Source organism: Pseudopipra pipra, chromosome 5, assembly GCF_036250125.1.
Source record: "Pseudopipra pipra isolate bDixPip1 chromosome 5, bDixPip1.hap1, whole genome shotgun sequence".
NCBI lineage: Eukaryota > Metazoa > Chordata > Aves > Passeriformes > Pipridae > Pseudopipra > Pseudopipra pipra.
Window position 1 is genome coordinate 18,071,650 of NC_087553.1, and position 16,925 is coordinate 18,088,574.

Consider the following 16,925-nt stretch of genomic DNA (forward strand, 5'->3'; position numbering starts at 1 on the left):
AAAACAAAGGAAGGAAACATTCTCTCTGCTCTGCACTGTCCCTCTCTCCTCATGTGTTAAAGCACACCCCTAGGTCTCATCCTGGGCTGTGATGCTGTGCATTGTATCATCCAGTCAGACTTATAATGTCCCAGACTCACAGTGCTGGAAAAGGTCTGCCCCAAGGCATGACCATTTGTGCTGATGATATCCCTGTCCATGCTTGCCCTGCCTGCACTTGAAATCATCAACACTTGGAGATTCCTCAGGCAAGCCCCACCGTCCCCACCCATTGCAGGCTTTTCCCAGTGTCCAACCTTGATTTCTGTTCTGCAGTCCAACCACCAGTGGCACTGTGATACCCAGCTCCTTGGGAAAGACCATGGTGCCCGCTCTTAATCAAAGCATGGTGTCACTGAGACAGCCAGGAGTTAAATATCTGTGAAGCTGGGGAAGAACTGGGTCTGGCTCAGGTCCCATTTCTGCTCAGAAACCCTTCCCAAGTTCAATTTGCACTACAACTGAGTGTGCAATGGCTGCCAGCATTGCTTCACTCCAGGACAAAGCTCAAGGCCTGCCAGCACACCGGGCATCCCCATGGATTCTCTTACAAGAATGCTAAGTTCTGGAAGAGACACACTTGACACTTTTAAGTGAGTGAGGCAATTTCCCTAGTGGAATCTCAGTGTTGGGATTGTGATTAAATGGAACTAATGGGACTAATGATATGGGTTTGCATCCCACTAACTACCTTAGGTTGTCCTGGTGCTCTTTCCCAAGCCCAGACAAACCTCAAGGATGTGGCTAAGTGCTTTAGTTCAGAAACATTTTGCATTGGAATAACTGCATGTTCAGCTGGAATTTTACTATATTAGTAAAATATCACAATATTGATACTGTGTTATCACACACTGGGAAATCTCTAGACTAAATATACTGGGGATTTTTTGTGCACTTTGGACTCAAACAGTGAAGATGTTTAATCTGAGAATGTTGAATCTGGTGGCTTTGGGAGTGTGCCTCGGTGCATTGGAGCCTGAGCCCACATGTGGCCTGGGATGGTGGTAAAAGTGCAGCCTTTGTGCATCAGTATGTGTCTGGGGAACATTTGGATGGATGCACAGAGATCCTCTGAGCAGGCACTAGAGGAATGCCAGCTGGGTCATGTTTTCTCCTCTGTTCAACAAGCGGCAATTTTGCTGCTGTTTGCAGGTGGTCCATTTTGCATTTCTTGGCTCAATGCCTGATGATGTCCAAAACTCTGCTGCACTTTTGCGCGCACGCACACACACACACACAGATGCATGTTTGTGAACTTCTCATTGGCATCAGCACGTCTGATGTACAAAAAAGACCTCTCTCACTTGCCACCTACTGCTGCTGCAGAGAAAAGCTTCGTTTCAAACACCATCTTATTTGTAATGAGAGGAGAGCATTGTGTTCTGGCTAGAAGGACCTTTCCCTGAGCATCCTCCCCTCTAAGCCCTTCTCAAGTGCTTGGTTTGAGCATCCTCTGCTGTTATCAGGTTCATGAGTAAAGCTTGAGGAGCTGATGAACTTAACCAAGGGTGAGCAATGGCGGTGAACGTTTCTTCTCTTTTTGTCTTTGATATGTAGGATCAAGCTTCCAGATAACAATACAGCAGCTGTGAAGGAATTAGAAAGACCTTCTTGCGGATTTTTGAGTGAGAGATGTTCTGAAGTTGCCTCTGTTGCCCTGGGTTTAACACCTGAAGCTGAACCAGTTTCTTCTGTGGTGAAGAACCCACTGGGAGCCTTGGAGAACTTGATGCTGGATCCAAGGCTAGACTGCTTTCAGCAGAACATGCTTAGTCCTAAAATGATTATCAGTGACCCATCTGTGGATCTGAATGTCAAAGAAAACAATAAAATTATCAAGAGACAGATAGGAGGTACTCACAATATACGGTCACCTGGAAAAATTGGCTTGAGGAATAAGTCCTTCAGCATCAAGGACAAAATTTCGGAATGGGAAGGGAAAAAGGAAACTCAGTCTTCTCCTCGCAGAGAGGAGGAACCAGGAGTTAAAGACGAGCACAAGATGCCCTGTGTACCTGAGAAGACGAGTGGGGAAGCACTGGTGACTCGGAAGGTGGAGGCCAAGAGACTTGTGAACTGGGAACTGGAGTGCAAAGGGGCAAGCAAAGAGAATGAGCGGAAAGCAGGAACTCAGAAAGGCACAGGGCAGGCAGCAGAGCGAAAGGGGGAAGCACAGAAGGATGAGGAAGTGGAGTTCAGCCCTGGAAAATGCAAGGAGGTGAAAGGTGGGAAGTGGGAGATCCAGAAGGAGAATCTTTCAGTACTTAGTCAGGTCAAGAAGCTAGAGCAGGCTTTGAAAGACGGCTCAGCAGAACTGCAGCCACAGTTGCCTGGTACTTACTATTCCCCACAGTGCTTGCAGGAGAAGGCAGCACAAGGGCACGCTGCTCCCGAGGGCCATGAGAGCATATGTGGGGCTGAGCTCAACAAAAGGCTTCTTGGCATGGACCTTGAAATCAGTGAGCCAATTTTTGGGACTCTGGAAGAGATAAGAACTTCTCATGTGAAATCCAAGCACTGCACAGTGGAGAATGTGTACACAGAGCCAGGGGTGCCAGAGAAGAAGCCCTTCATCAACCCACTGCCAAAGCCCCGGCGGACTTTCAAACACGAGGGGGAAGAGGACTGGGTGCCAGCAGCCAGGAATAAAAGAAACTTACCCCCTCTGCCATCCATTCCTCCCCCTCCTCTACCCTCCTCTCCTCCCCCATCAGCCGTCAGCAGGAGGCTCTGGAGTGGGAAGCACAAGAACAACGCTGACCACAGGTATTTGGGCTGTGTTTCACAAAGGTGTTGGTCTTGAAGGTGGAGTTCCACCTTCCCATCTTTCTCTGAGATAGGCAAGTCTTCCCCCATCGTTCATAATCTCCATCATAACCAGCACTTGTCATCTCTCTGAGAATGTGTGAGTGGCCAGCACAACTTCTCAGGGTAACTGTGAAGGGATAAGTCAAAGCAGATTTGGCCTTTATGGTCACTGTATTACATGGGTTAACCTTCAAGCCCAAGATTGAGGGATCTGGGGTTTTGTTTTGGTTTTTTTTAGCAGAAAATCTATTTAATTACAAAATGACCACAGCTGGTCTGGAACAGAGTCTGGAATGATAATCTCTAGGCTCTACCACAGCATTTTCACAGTTTGTAGTAAACCTATTCCTCTAACTGAAGCTGGCATGTATATATTCTTCTGGAGTGCTTTCTTACCTTTTCTTCCCTCCCACATGATTGCCGCACATTTTTGGGATGGGGAACATAAAATACACAGCTTTTCTATTGCCCTCTGTATAAACTGTCACCTGAAAATTCCTGGCTAGGTGGCAGAAAGGAAATCAAAACTTTAGGTTTGTTCATGGAGGACACTTAACTGGTTTTACCTTTTTTACCATCCTGCATGCAAATATTGTTTTCCTGTGCCGCTCAGATTGCTGATTTTGGGCCACCCATATTCCTGTCAAGGGTGGGATCTGTGCTGTAAATGGGATCTCTCATGGCCTCAAGTTCTGTGCAGTGTCACAGGATGTGTTCACTTAACACTTGCATCTTCACAGTGTACTATTGCTATGACAACCCAGTTTATCTATGGCATCCCCAAATTGCCTTTATTTGTGTGGCTGTTAAAAAACCAAGTGCTTTTCCACACTTTATATTGGATGAGGCTGTGAAACATTCTCATCTCAATAACTTTGCCAGCTGCGTGGCACGCTGGAGAAGTGAATTAGCTGTAATTTGGTTACAAATGTTGGTTAACTGTGTCTCTCTGCTCCTTCTCCTCTCCCATCAATGGTGCAGGAAGTCCTATGAGTTTGAAGACTTGCTGCAGTCATCGTCTGAGAACGGCCGGGTGGATTGGTACGCGCAGACCAAGCTGGCCCTCACACGCACTTTATCTGAGGAGAACGTCTATGAGGACATCCTGGGTAGGAACTTTGGACAGGGAAGGGAAGTTAGCTGCTAATGCTGAATCACTGAGACTCATGGTCAACCAGCATTCACCAGAGGTGCTGAATAAAGTATGTTTATTGTCTGAATGTAAACCGGGACACATTTTATGCAGATTATTGGCAAGTAATAAGAAAAACGGACGGAATATTTCAAAACTCATCAGCTTCAAAGGTGAACCTGAGGCGTGTGGGAAACAGCTTTTATTTTTTGCTGGTTTCTCTCCTCTGCCTTCCTTTTGTCCCATCGATTAATTCTCACAGCTCTGATCTGTCCATTGTGAGCTTGTCACTGCTGAGATAATGCGAACAGTCTGAAAACATAGCCTTGAAGTCAGTTCCACAGCTCAGGAATAGGACTGTGTATGGCTTCAGGTGCCATTGCAATTATGAAGCTAAGTCCCACAATCTTTGAAATTGAGATGGTGTTTTTTAATGGCCTTTGATGGAACATAGAATAGAAGCCTCCCTCTTGAAAAAGCCTTAACGAGTTTTTGTAGCTGTAAGGCTCTTGGCTGAGTTCAACAGAACAGGAAAAATGGGTGCATCGGCTCTTGCCGTGCAGCTGAAGTCCTACAAAGGTGGTCTGTGTTGTTCAGCATGGGAGGAGCTGCTCTTTCTCAGGAAGAGGCCAGGCACTATTATTTTGATATGAATAAAATCTGATCATACTTGATGAGAAAGGTCTCTGAAGGGAATTGTGTTCCTTTGGGACTGATGGCAGACAAGGTAGTTCCAATCCATCCTTTTTGACATTTTTGAAGCTGTCGGCCTCATTTCTGGGGCTAAGGGCCTTGTGTTTGCTTTTTTTCTTCTCTTTATTTGGAGGGCCAAAGGAACAGGGAGTTTCCAAGCAGCTGCTGGGGGGGTTTTATGTTGGGGCATGATGGGAGGTCTCAGAAACCACTGAGTAAGGGTCACCTTGTCAGCTGGAATAACATGGATAGCGTTACAGAGTGGCTGTAAAGGCAAATCCGTCTATTCAAACACAAGAACACCCCTGTGTCCCAAGCTTGCAGGGAACTCAAACACCAGCCTGAAATTCCTCTCCCCTCCAGCTTTCAGTTACAAAGATTAGAAGAAAACAAAGTTATGGGTAATTGTCAGCTAATAGAGTATGTTTGTTTTTTAATTTTCTTGCTGCATGTCTAGGCTTTGCCTGGAGTCAGTGATCTTTAATTGGTTCCTGTGATCCTGGTGGTGTTACCATAGAAGCTTGGGAAAAGGAGTGGACAGGGGTAACTCAAAAAAAGCTGCAGTTTTGTTTTTCACAAGACCACAGACAAGTTTAATCCACAAAACAAACAAGATGTGAAAATCACACCAATGGAGGGGGAACCAAGACTTCAGCCACAGGACTTTAGTGCTGACCCTCAGATAATCATGTGTGTCCAAAAGGGCATGCAAGCACACACATTCATATGTGTGATTTAGGGAGGGTTTAGCTGTTGAGATAATTACTCCATTTCATAACAAGTCATACAGATTTCCTTCTTGCACCATCTTTTCACCTGTTCACCACTGCTTACCTGGAATATTGTGCCAGGCAGATGAATGACAAGGTTTATTTGTCAAAAGGAGGGAAACAGTGCTCTTTATTCTAGACTGAAGTTGATTGGACATGCCTAGCAGTTTGAGGATGGGCCAGGCAGCAGAACTCAAGCTTGTTCTTTTTTCTTCAATCTACCCAGTTACATGACAGTTGAAGTATATTTTCAGTACTGAATGGCCATTCCCTCTCTCTGAAATGCAGCATGTGAGATTGAAGCACCCATGATTGGTAGATGTGTTTGAAAACCTGTGCTGTATGATAGACATCCATGTTCAGAGAGTGGATTAAATCTTTCTTCAGTAAGCCCAAGAGCAGTGCATTGCTTCAGCCCCAAGTAAGTGATGACCAGAGGTTATCACTTTAGAGGGTATAGGGGTGTTTAACTCCCCCTAAATGTGAAGCTTAAACAGAGGAGAGAGAACCTTTATGCTAGCCTTCAGCTCTGAGTTTCATTTGGGCAATTCTAAGCAGAAGAGTGGAAAGAAGGAAATATAATTATTTACCAGTGTGCATGAGAACCTCACAGCTCTTCTGGAGAGGGGAAAATGAACTTGAGGACTTGCTTGGTCTTTTCCATATGTAGTATCTGTGATATGTTTCTATGGCTGCATGTGCCTGTGTCAGGGTTTGGACACTGTCCAGCAAGCAGCTGGACTTCCAGGGCTATGGAGAGAATGAAGCAATTGTAGGAATGCTTGAGAACAGGTCTTTATGTCTGATGTGGGAGGTGGGAGAAGGCCAGCAGATCCCCAAACAGATTTTTATGGCAAACCTCAAAGATTTTCTGCACTTACAGTCTCTTGCTTGTGGCTTTTTGCGGCAGATCCACCATCAAAGGAAAACCCTTACGAAGACATTGAGACCAACAGCCGCTGTTTGGGGAAGAAATGTGTCCTGACCTTCCCAGCATCCCCCACCTCTTCTGTACCTGGGACTCCCACTAAGGTACTTTTGGTTTAAGTGGCTACCTCTCCTGCTTCAGTAGATTTTGGGTGAAATCCGGGTCCTGTGTGGAAAAAGTGGACACTTTCATCATGTCAGGGTTTTTTCCTTTGTCTTTTACCACGGAGTGCAGTGAGATTGTCCTTTAGCGAAGTAAAGAAAACCCCAGCTTTCCCTTATACAAATGGTTTGCTGGCTTTCACTTTTTTTTCTCTCCAGGATTGCCTTCCCTGTAAGGCTGGGAAAACCTTCCTCCCCTCAAAGAGGGCATTTAAGTGCTTGGGCCCTGCAGTAGTGTTGGCTCAGTGTCAGTGGGCAGTGTGCCCATGCTGATGCCAAGGTGCCTCTGCAGCCCCTCCCTTAGGATGCATTTTTTACTCTCTTGTGATGAGATGAGTTGCTGGTAAGTAATGCAATGCCAGTCCCTGGGGTAGAGGGCCAACATTAGAAGGGTGTTCCCACCACAACCCAGCGCACGGCCTGGCGCTGTTGTCCTCCTTGTCTGTGCAACCAACAGAAGAGGTAAAACTTTGTTTGGCAGCTCTTGCTCAGAGCTTAGGGCTTACCAAGGCCATCCCTGCTCTCAGCCTCCCAGGCTGTTTTGGTGGATTCATGTTGTCTGTTTAGATAGTCCAAGCCTGTAACAGCAGGGACAGCATGACAGGCGAAGTCATCTTGGCAACAGCTGAGCTCAGAGTGGATAGCAGGGATCTAAACACAGCTTTCCTAACCAAAGGGTTTTCCCATGCTTTCCAAGTTGCAACTATTATTAGAGCTGTTATCCAACATTTTTAGAAGTTTTATGTGCAGTGTTTCTTGACGTGTTGCTCTTTTTCAACCAGCTTAATCAGCACCTAAGGTTTCTTTGGATAATTCAACCCTTTAAAGTGAAAATTGTTCTGTGGTTCTCAATCCATTCTCCTTGCTGTTAGTTAGATCTGGAGCAGCAAGGGTCTATGTATATGAGTGTCAGGATGGAGTTGATTTCCCTCAGAGAGCTTTATAATCACCTGTGTGCCCTGATTTCCCACATGTGCTATCAAAAGGGGGCTGCAGTGTTGCATGGGAATGCCTTTCACCATAGGTATGGTTCCCAGCAGGAGAGAGCTGAACGGGAGTGATCGTGTTACACTACAGTGCTTTGGCATCTAAAAGCCATGATCTGCATCACTCAGAAAAGAAGTGCTGCAGCTCTCTTGGCAACTAATGTGTTTAAAACCGCCAAGTGCATCGTGCAGGAGAGCCTGCCCAGCCTAGAGAGTGAGGGGAAAGGTTCTGCACAGACTTTCAGCCGTGGCTCATATCACTAGTGCAGAATGAGAATCTTCAGTCTCATTTTAACCTGTGACTTCTCTGTGGGTGGCAAGTGTTTTTGTGAGTTGAGCGTCTTCTGCCAAACCATCCGGAGACTCCTGAGCTAACCAGGGTGAATTAATTGGTCTGACTAATAGCTGATGAGGGTGTCTGTTGATGGAGGCAGATCATGGTGCTGCCTCAGCTACAGTCACAATGCTGCTGTGACTTGTTCAGAACTAGGTTGGATAACTCTCCCCCACGCTTAGTGCTATATAGATAACAACCTCTGGGAATGCAGCTACAGTGCCCACAAAAAGTGCAGTTTAACCTTGTTATAACCTCTGGGATATTCTGTAGGAGATGACAGAAAGTGTTCTTATTGACAGTCTTTGTGGTGAGAAGTGGTTTGCATCTTTCTGGTGAGAAGGGTATGTGGAAGTGAGCTTTCTACCTCTCTGATGCTGTTTTTGATCAGAGGCTTTAAGAACTTTACTCTGGTACTGAAATATCTACTGTTGTACTCCCATTGAACTTGCTAATGAGTTTAGGAGAAAACCAGTGTCCGTAATTGTGTGTCACGGCTTTTTCTGTACCCTCCTCTGAAATATTTGATTCTGCTTACTGTCAAAGACAGCCATACTGACAGTGCTTTTTGTCCAGTCTCACTTCTCTGTTTCTCCTGGCTAGCTGCTCCTTATCCCAAATGTTTGTGGTCAGTTGGTTGGTTAGCCTTGTCCTGTTTACGATCCCAGCCTCTGGATTACCCAAGTCCTGGGAGATGTTTTTTCACACTGGAGCAAGGCTTCTTGGCCAAGCCCTGAGGTTGTGTTTGGTTTTGGAATGAATATGAGATGGTTAAGTTGCTGTTAAGATGGTCAAGATGATCCAGCCAGGCAGATGGGTGGGCTTCTTGCATGTGTAGAAATCTATGGGCACTCTTGTTTTGACAACTGAGTGCTGTGGCTACCCCACTGGATTTACTGTGGTGACAGTTAGCAATGAAACAAAGGTACATGAGGTACTGTGATCATTCATTCCTTCTCCTTCATTTCCAGTTGCTTTCCAAACCCATTTTTTTCCGACAAAACTCGGAGCGTCGGAGTTTCAAACTGCCAGACATAAGGAAACTGAGCCGTGATGGGACTGGGTCACCATCCAAAATCAGCCCTCCCTCAACCCCCAGCAGTCCAGATGACACCTTCTTCTCCTTGGGAGACTCCCAGAATGGCAAGAGGAGAAGGAAGATTCCCAAGGTAAATACAGGTCTTTGTCTTTTTTATTTGGCCTCTTCCAGGCAGGAATGTTAGTATGAGACAATGTTTTCTTTAGTTCCCAATGTGCCATCTCTGCAATATTGCTCTTGTCCTGGCTGTTGACTTGTGTTTAACCCCCTTTCTGCCTGAAGGAGAAGGCACACAAACATGTCTGCAAGTTTTGAAGAAGTTATTTTTCAATCTGAGACTTCATGATTTTTGGGAGAGATAAAATAATAAGCAAAAAAAAAAAAAAAAAAAAAAAAGGATTGTAATTTTGGGATAAAAATTGAAATATGTTAGAGGGGAAAAAAAAGCAGTTAATATTTTTGCAAAAGACATACCCCATCATACTTCCCTCTGTGCTTCCTGGATAGGACACTCAGAAATTGTCTGTGTGTTGTATGTTTGTTTCCTCCTCAAAATCTGTTGTTCTTTGCTCGGTCTGATTCATGCACTGGCTGTTTCTAATTCAAGGTAAGGTGTGACTGGAGGTGAGCAACGAACATACTGACATTTGAGTGACAAAAGGACTTGTCTACAAACATTTTCTGCAGCGGTGTTTCCTACTTCATATTTAGATACAGCATGACTCTGTTTCAATTTTATTTTCTTTCAAATCTGGCAGGATGTGTATTCAGTCCAAATGAGGTTTGGCAGCAGTCTATCTATTGAATGTTTCAAAGACAGTTATAAAAACACAGTTGCTTATCCCAGTCTTTGCTGGACAAGCAGAGGCTACCAGGGTTTGTCTGTGATGATCTTTTTCCAAACCCAGAGTTTTCATTTGGGGAAAAAGGGATGTGTTTGTATATGGTCTTTGTGTCCTGGTTGCCAGATCTGTGTTCATGTTTGCATACCTGATTTTTGAATGCCCTCTCTGTATACCTCAGCCCTTCAGAAATGAGCCAAAGACTGCAAATGTCTCAAGTTTTCCTTCCCAATATGCCTACACACCTGTGCAGGTGCTTGAGCTCTATCGGTGTGTTCACAATGTGTGACTTTTATGTCAGTTGAAAAGAAGATTACAAGGATTTACTTACCAGACTCTGCCCCTGAGCAGTCTTGCAGACCAAGCTCAGAACTGAGGTTTGCTGTGACAGTGATAACATCGACCTGAGACTTGAGCTGGGCATCTAGATGGAGGCTGTACTTCCACATCAGATTATCCTGCCTCACACTTAAATATTTGGATTCAGAGCTCCCTGACCAAGTATGTGGTGGGCCTGTCTTACCTTGAGGTCTCAGGACATGTGTGCAGGGATCACAGACTTTCTGAAATAAATCTGAAAGCTGTAGCCTCCTGCTCCTGCCTGGGACCTTGACAAGGAAGCAGATCTTCTTGGGAAATCCCAGCATGGTTCTGCTGCAATTCCCCTTCCCTTCAGGAATGAACAGAGACCAGAGGCACTGAATGAGCCACTGAGCCCAGCTATGCCCAACACTAACATCCTCTCTCCTGGTCAGCTGGGAGGCCAGGGATTAAAGGATTTACAAAGAAAACCACTGGTATAAAATACTTCAACATTGCCACCCATCTCAGTTTCTTCAGTCATCCTCCAGCCAGTTTTCTGCTTCCAAACCTGCAGACCAGGACAGGTTTCCAAGGGAACCTCTGGTCCTTGGAGTGTGGATCACAGTATGAAGAGGTGGACACTGTCAAGCTCATGTGGCCACACAGTGTGGAAGGCATTAAAACATGGCCTTTTATCAGGGCTTGTTACCTTGGGCTCCTGCTGTGCCCACTTCTGTACCAGAGTGAGCGTGGCCACTGGCAGCACAGGATGGATCCTGGTAATTGTGAGCTCTGGGCCATCGAGGGAAGAGTTTCAATATGGCCAAAGTTGGGAAACAGAGCACTTTGCCTGAAATTCTAACTTACTTTATTGCCTGCAGAGGAAAATAACCTTGTTTGTTTGTGTGTTTGCTGAGCAGCTTGTGTTGAAAATCAATGCCATTTATGAGGCACGGAGGGGAAAGAAACGTGTCAAGAGACTGTCGCAGTCTACAGAGAGCAATTCAGGGAAAGGTAAAGGAACTTTGAATCATGATACATCTAAGACTTTTTGAGAACTTGTCTTACACTTTGGACTGGCTTTGTGATTTATGTGACAATTGCTAACACTTCTTCCGGTCCAAACTGAGTTGGAGTTTCCACTGTTTTTTTTTGTAAGATGAGAGCTGTTCCTCTGCCAATTAAGACTTCGATTAAAATGGAAGTTTTTTGATTTTCTTGCTTCATTTTCATTCAATGGCTTTGCATGATAACCTTATAGGTCGCACCAAACATGTCCCCCCTTTTTGATGTTTATTTCTGGAATAGGCTGGAAGCTTTGGAGAGGAATGTTCTGTCCAAAAAGTCTGATTTGTTGAGATCAAAATATTTTGCAGGAATGTGTCACTTCAGTGAACTGTCCAACAGAAGACAGTAGATTTTGAAACAGTCCTATTTCTTCTCCATCCTAATAAACAAATAGCCTCAGTTAGGAGTCAGAGTTTTGAGAGTTGACTGTAGGACTGTTGCCATCATAGCAGGATTGAGACTTTCAGCCTCCCACTGTCAGTTAACAGCTTGCCTAAAGCGTTTGGATACTTCAGAGCAATTACTTTTAAACGTCTCATCTCTGTAAAAATTAAAATTAGGTCTTTCCAAAACACTCCAATTTCCAGCAAAAGGTGACCACCAGCTCTATTTGTTTCCCATAATTAACTTTTACTGTTTATCCTATTTTATAAAGACTAGACACCCACAGGGTGGATGGGTGTGTTTATATGAAATTTCAGGGGAAGCATCCCAGACTTTTTATACCCCTCTCTCATTGACAGAATAAATTATTGGACCATATAGGCCTTGAGTCAGATTCAGTCTGATAGTGGGGTTTTTTGTTTCTTTTCTTGTTTTTGTCCCTTGTCCCATGAACTACTGCATATTAATCAGTATTTTACCTTGGTGTTGTGCTTATACAGACTTGGATAAAACACTGCCCTGGCATTTTATTCTTTATGCAACTTTTATGGCTGTGCAAAATTATTTTGTTGTTTGTTTGGTGTTTGGGTGTTTTTTTCCCTGAATGAATGGGAAGATAGCAAGGTTGGTAAGTTAAATGTCTGTGGGTATGTGCACCCTTGAAAAGAACAAGAACCTTGGGACCTATACTGTCTTCCCTCTGAAGCTGCCAGACCTGGCTTTCTCATGCCAGTGATAAAAAACACACAGTTATAAGCAGATTTTATTTAATTCGTCTTCCCCTTTCTTTTTTTCCTAGTTACAGATGAAAACAGTGAATCAGACAGTGATACTGAAGAGAAGCTGAAAGGTAAGGCAAATGTGTGAAGGGAGCAAATGGCTCCTGATAAATTGTGCTCTGACCTCCTGGGATGAGGTCTCTCATTTGTGTGCTGCCTTTGGAGAAGGAGCTTGTTTCTGCATAGAACACAGTGAGAAGACAAAGATCTCAATACTGCAGAAGAAAATCCATGGGAAAACGGCTGTAGGTGCCCAAACCAAACATCTGTTCCAACTCCCATCAAGGCTCTTTGCACTGAGTTTTGTAGTCAGTGAGGTTTCTCTAAGTTCAGAGTCAGAAATGAGTGACCAGGCTGACAGCAGCAGTGTTGTATGGGACTGGGTGTTCAGAAACCCATCACATGTTTACCAAGGGAGAAAAGCCACCAGTCCTTACTCTCTTTCAGGCTTTTAGAAAAGAAACCTCAGACTGAGCTCCCTTTTATGAACACAGCGTCCCACACAAGGACTGCTGGATGCTCTTGCTCTCGTCTGCATTGGGAAGTCTTTTATCTGTATTGCTAAATTAGTAAGATCAAGCTGAAAGTTGCTGCCACCACCTACCTTTCGACAGGTTCTTGGGCTTGCCTGGAGGCAGGGAGACAGAGTTTGTGCCCAGATTGCATAGAAATTACATTCACAACTGTCTCGAAACATGATATGGTGAAGTACAGACCATGTTCAGATTTAGCTGAGAAAGACAATGTAGATGTGGCCAGGAAGACTCAAACTCTTGTCTGTTACTGGTTGCCATAGTGAATCGTGCATCGTCCTGTGTTTCACAGTGACTGTGGCTGGGAATTAAGTCACCTCAAATCCAAGAGCACAGAACTCTGAACAATATCCAGATCCATACCTGGGGCTGAATGGCTGTGCAAGTCTACCTAAGTGTGAATAGGAGCTCTGGCGCTTGCTGTTTGCTCTAAGTACACCTGTATTTTGCTTTATGCCTTGTTGAACTGTTGACTTTCCTATTTTTAAAGAGAAAAGGGAGATGATTTAGCAGGTCTCTTGTATCTGGAACTTCGTGTGTTTTATGTAACAGGCCAATCACACCAGCCAGTTACCTCTGCTTGGAGAGTCACTGTACATCATCTGAGGCACAGTAAATCATAAGACTGAGTGTCAGAGCCAGAAGTGCTGACCCTTGGGAAGGAAAAATCTTTGAAGGCAAACTCTGCCGTGATGACAGCAGTAAAATTCTGCTATCTTTAGTAGATTGCACAGAATATAAACAATGCAGATCTTGAGCAAGCTTTTCAGAAACACTCAGCATTGCTGTGACACTGCTCCTTTTGAAGTCCCTGGTGAAACAGAAACCACTTCTGAAAACTTTTGAAGATTTGCAGCCTTAGAGCAAATAACATAATAGGTGACAAGAGAAAGGAGTCTAAGCCATCTTTCCAAGGCTTTAACTGTCCAGGGTTTGTTACATTTTCTGATTTAAGAGGCACCTCAAGATTGCTTTAAATTGTACTGTCTGGAATAGTCTGGAATAGTCCACAAGTGGCACTTTACCAGACAAAAGATCAAGTGTCTATATACTTTATCTGTATACTATCTCTCAGGAAGCCCTGTCTCCCAAGCACACATCTTATGTCTTTGGAGTTCCTGCAGTATCCCTGTGGTTGTTCTTGCTGTCAAAATGTTGCATTGCCACCCGCCTTCACAAAAAGCAAAGTTGTGAGAATGTGCTGTAGTCTGTGCTTGTAGTTAATTCTTTCTTTCTTTTGTAGTAGGGGTAAGGGAGACATCATGGAGATTTAATTTGGGATACAACTGTAAAACAAAGCAGGGGGATGGTCTCAGGGAATCTCATCTGGTCTCTTCTCAGCAGGCAGCTTTTCATTACTTTCCATGCTGGAATGTTTATTGTCCCATGGCTCATGTGTGTGTTGCAGTTACAGCTTGCTTAGCAGTTTTTCTTGTTTTCCCTTTGTCTTGGGTGAACTTGTAGAAGCATGGCCCTGAGAGATTAATTTTAGGCAGGAAGAACTGGCATGAGCCAGCATTTTTCATTTACACCTCTCTTCACGTTCTTTTGTTGTCAACCTACAGCCCATCTGGTGTATTGAAGCTGGGAGTTCCCAGCATTACTCAGACAGCAGAGCTCTAGCCTGACCCAAGTACTGTTCTTGTAAAACTGTGGGGATTGCTACCCACAGCCTCCTCTGAACAAAGGTGATCAATCACCTAACTGTGCTGGCTTTAAAAACTGCATACATGAGTGCTAGGATGAATGGCCAGACATTATCTGTTACATCATGTCCCATATGGATATCAGTTTGGGTTGTCTTCAGCTGTAAAAGCTATCCATGAAATCCTTCTGCTGCCAAAGCTCTTCAGGGGGATGGCACAAGATTATGGCCCATCTCTGATGATATTTGTAGTGCATCTTCCAAATGGTTCCCACATCTTACTCAGCCATTGACAAAGCAAACGCAGTGAGGTGATTTCAAGTTTATCCCTCAGTCTCAGTTGATGCTCTGTGCAAAGAGCCAGACAAAGTCACAGTGTCCAATCTTTATTTTTTGTAGCTCACAGCCAGCGCCTGGTGCATGTGAAGTCTCGCCTGAAGCAAACCCCACGGTACCAAACCTTGGAACGGGACTTGATTGAGTATCAAGAGAGGCAGCTGTTCGAGTACTTTGTCGTGGTGTCGCTGCACAAGAAGCAGGCTGGGGCTGCCTATGTCCCTGAGGTTACCCAGCAGTTCCCACTGAAGGTGCGCTGCCTGTCGGGAAGGTCTGGCTGATGTGTCTTGGATTGCCTGATGCACTTGCACAGCTGGAGAAGCTGCAGCTTCCCTGTTGACTACAGGTTATATCAGTAACCCCTCTGCTCTGTCAGTGCTCAGTGAGGCTGAAGATAGAGGAGCTGCAGTCACCACCATAGAATTGTCATAATATCCCTCACTGATGAAAGAGCAGCTGATTTAGATCTTTTCCTGCCCTTGGCTATGACTTTTATTTAGCTATTCCCTTTCTCCCCCTTTTCTCTTTAAAGAAAACTGATGGTTGGGAGAAGACACGTGTTCTTAAAGGGAAGGCACAGCTTTTGTCAATAGGCTGTCTCAATATAGGGAACGAGGAGTGGGAGAAACACAGAGCCAGTGTGACAGCGTATTTGTAAATGGGATGTAACCAGAGCTCCCCTCAGACTTCAGTTCTCTCTCCACTTGCTGGAAGTTGTGTCGCAGATTAGAGGCACAATATATAGCAGGGGCAGGTGCTGCAGATGCGGGGCTTGGTGGAATTGGGGGCACAGAGGTACCTTAAGATATCTAAAGATTAGGTGAGCCAGAATCACAGAAATTTTAATATCTTCCAGGCAGAAGCTTAGCTTCTGTCATCACCTCTTCATTTGTCACAGGAAAAATATTTGAAGTCATTCCATCCCCACATGACTAATTGGAAACATTCCTTCTCTCTGTTCTGCTAGCTTGAGCGCTCGTTCAAATTCATGCGTGAGGCAGAAGATCAGTTGAAAGCTATTCCCCAGTTTTGCTTCCCTGATGCAAAGGACTGGGCCCCCATCCATCAGTTTGCCAGGTAGGTACTGTACTTTACATCCTGATTCAGGAGAAACAGATTTATCTATCAACCTAATTAAGTACAAGAGCTGTTACAGTAGAAAATTGGGCAGAGCCCTGAGAGGGGTGTATTGGAAATGCAGGAATATTTTGGGTTTATTGGGTTTGTATGTCAGAGACTGTTAATGTGGGTAATGGGTATCTTGTCATTCTGATTTCTTTTTCTGCAGTGAAACATTCTCATTTGTCCTGACGGGGGAAGATGGAAGCAGGCGATTTGGATACTGTAGGAGGCTGCTGGTAATTATCCCTGGGTTTTTATCTTTTCCTAGAGATGCAGCCTTCTGTGGGGTTGATGTTACTGGCATCTATTTTGGAAAGTGGAAAGCTGCTGCTCTTCTCTTTCAGTGTGGAAAGAAAGAGCAGCAGCAGAGCAGCTTTGCTCTCTTCTGTTCAGTGCCAAAGTGCCTCTCTGAGTACCATCCTCCTCTCCAGGCATAGCTCTCTTGCATTTTTCTTACACCAGCACTTAACATTATGACCGTGGGTTGTTGTTTCACCACTAAGCTGAAGACAGGCTTTGTATCCCTTAGGTTTGGATAGCTATTGGACAGTTGTCTAACCCTGTGCTGGTCCCATAGGCTCAGAGTTGTTTCTGTAGAGCAGTCTGCCCTGCCTTTGTCTTTGAATTTAGGCAGGTTGGGACCATACTGTGGTTGTGCCTATTTCTCCACGCTGTTTCCAGCGTACCAGGGTTTGAGCCAGGTTGCCATCATCACCATACTGTCACAGGTCTGCCACTTTCTGAGCCAGCCAGTGAGATGCAGAACTAAGAGACTGGTCACTCTATCTTTGCAGTAGTTATTACTCTGACATTTTCTTGGTGGTTTTTTTCTGTGTGTGTGTTTGTGTTTGTCTTGAAAGCCCAGTGGGAAAGGGAAGCGTCTCCCAGAAGTTTACTGCATTGTGAGTCGCCTTGGATGCTTCAACCTCTTCTCTAAGGTGAGTGGGGAGAGAGAGGGGGAATCTGTGCTGTATGTCAAGAGGGACCTAAAAGTGAAGCTGACGTCAGAAGAGTGGGGAAGCT

The 16,925-nt window shown here is 44.8% G+C and overlaps 1 protein-coding gene across 2 annotated transcripts in view; it reads left to right on the forward strand.

Annotated features, from left to right (window-relative positions):
- DENND2A (DENN domain containing 2A) overlaps nt 1-16,925 on the forward strand; it is a 57,249-nt gene that overhangs the window by 23,153 nt on the left and 17,171 nt on the right. The window contains exons 3-12 of one of the 2 annotated variants that reach the window (XM_064654733.1): nt 1,597-2,805; nt 3,829-3,956; nt 6,353-6,474; nt 8,823-9,020; nt 10,956-11,049; nt 12,287-12,337; nt 14,844-15,031; nt 15,748-15,857; nt 16,069-16,138; nt 16,763-16,840. In XM_064654733.1, coding sequence (XP_064510803.1) covers nt 1,597-2,805; nt 3,829-3,956; nt 6,353-6,474; nt 8,823-9,020; nt 10,956-11,049; nt 12,287-12,337; nt 14,844-15,031; nt 15,748-15,857; nt 16,069-16,138; nt 16,763-16,840 — 2,248 coding nt within the window. The remainder of the gene's footprint in view (nt 1-1,596; nt 2,806-3,828; nt 3,957-6,352; nt 6,475-8,822; nt 9,021-10,955; nt 11,050-12,286; nt 12,338-14,843; nt 15,032-15,747; nt 15,858-16,068; nt 16,139-16,762; nt 16,841-16,925) is intronic. The other variant, XM_064654734.1, reaches the window with a different exon arrangement.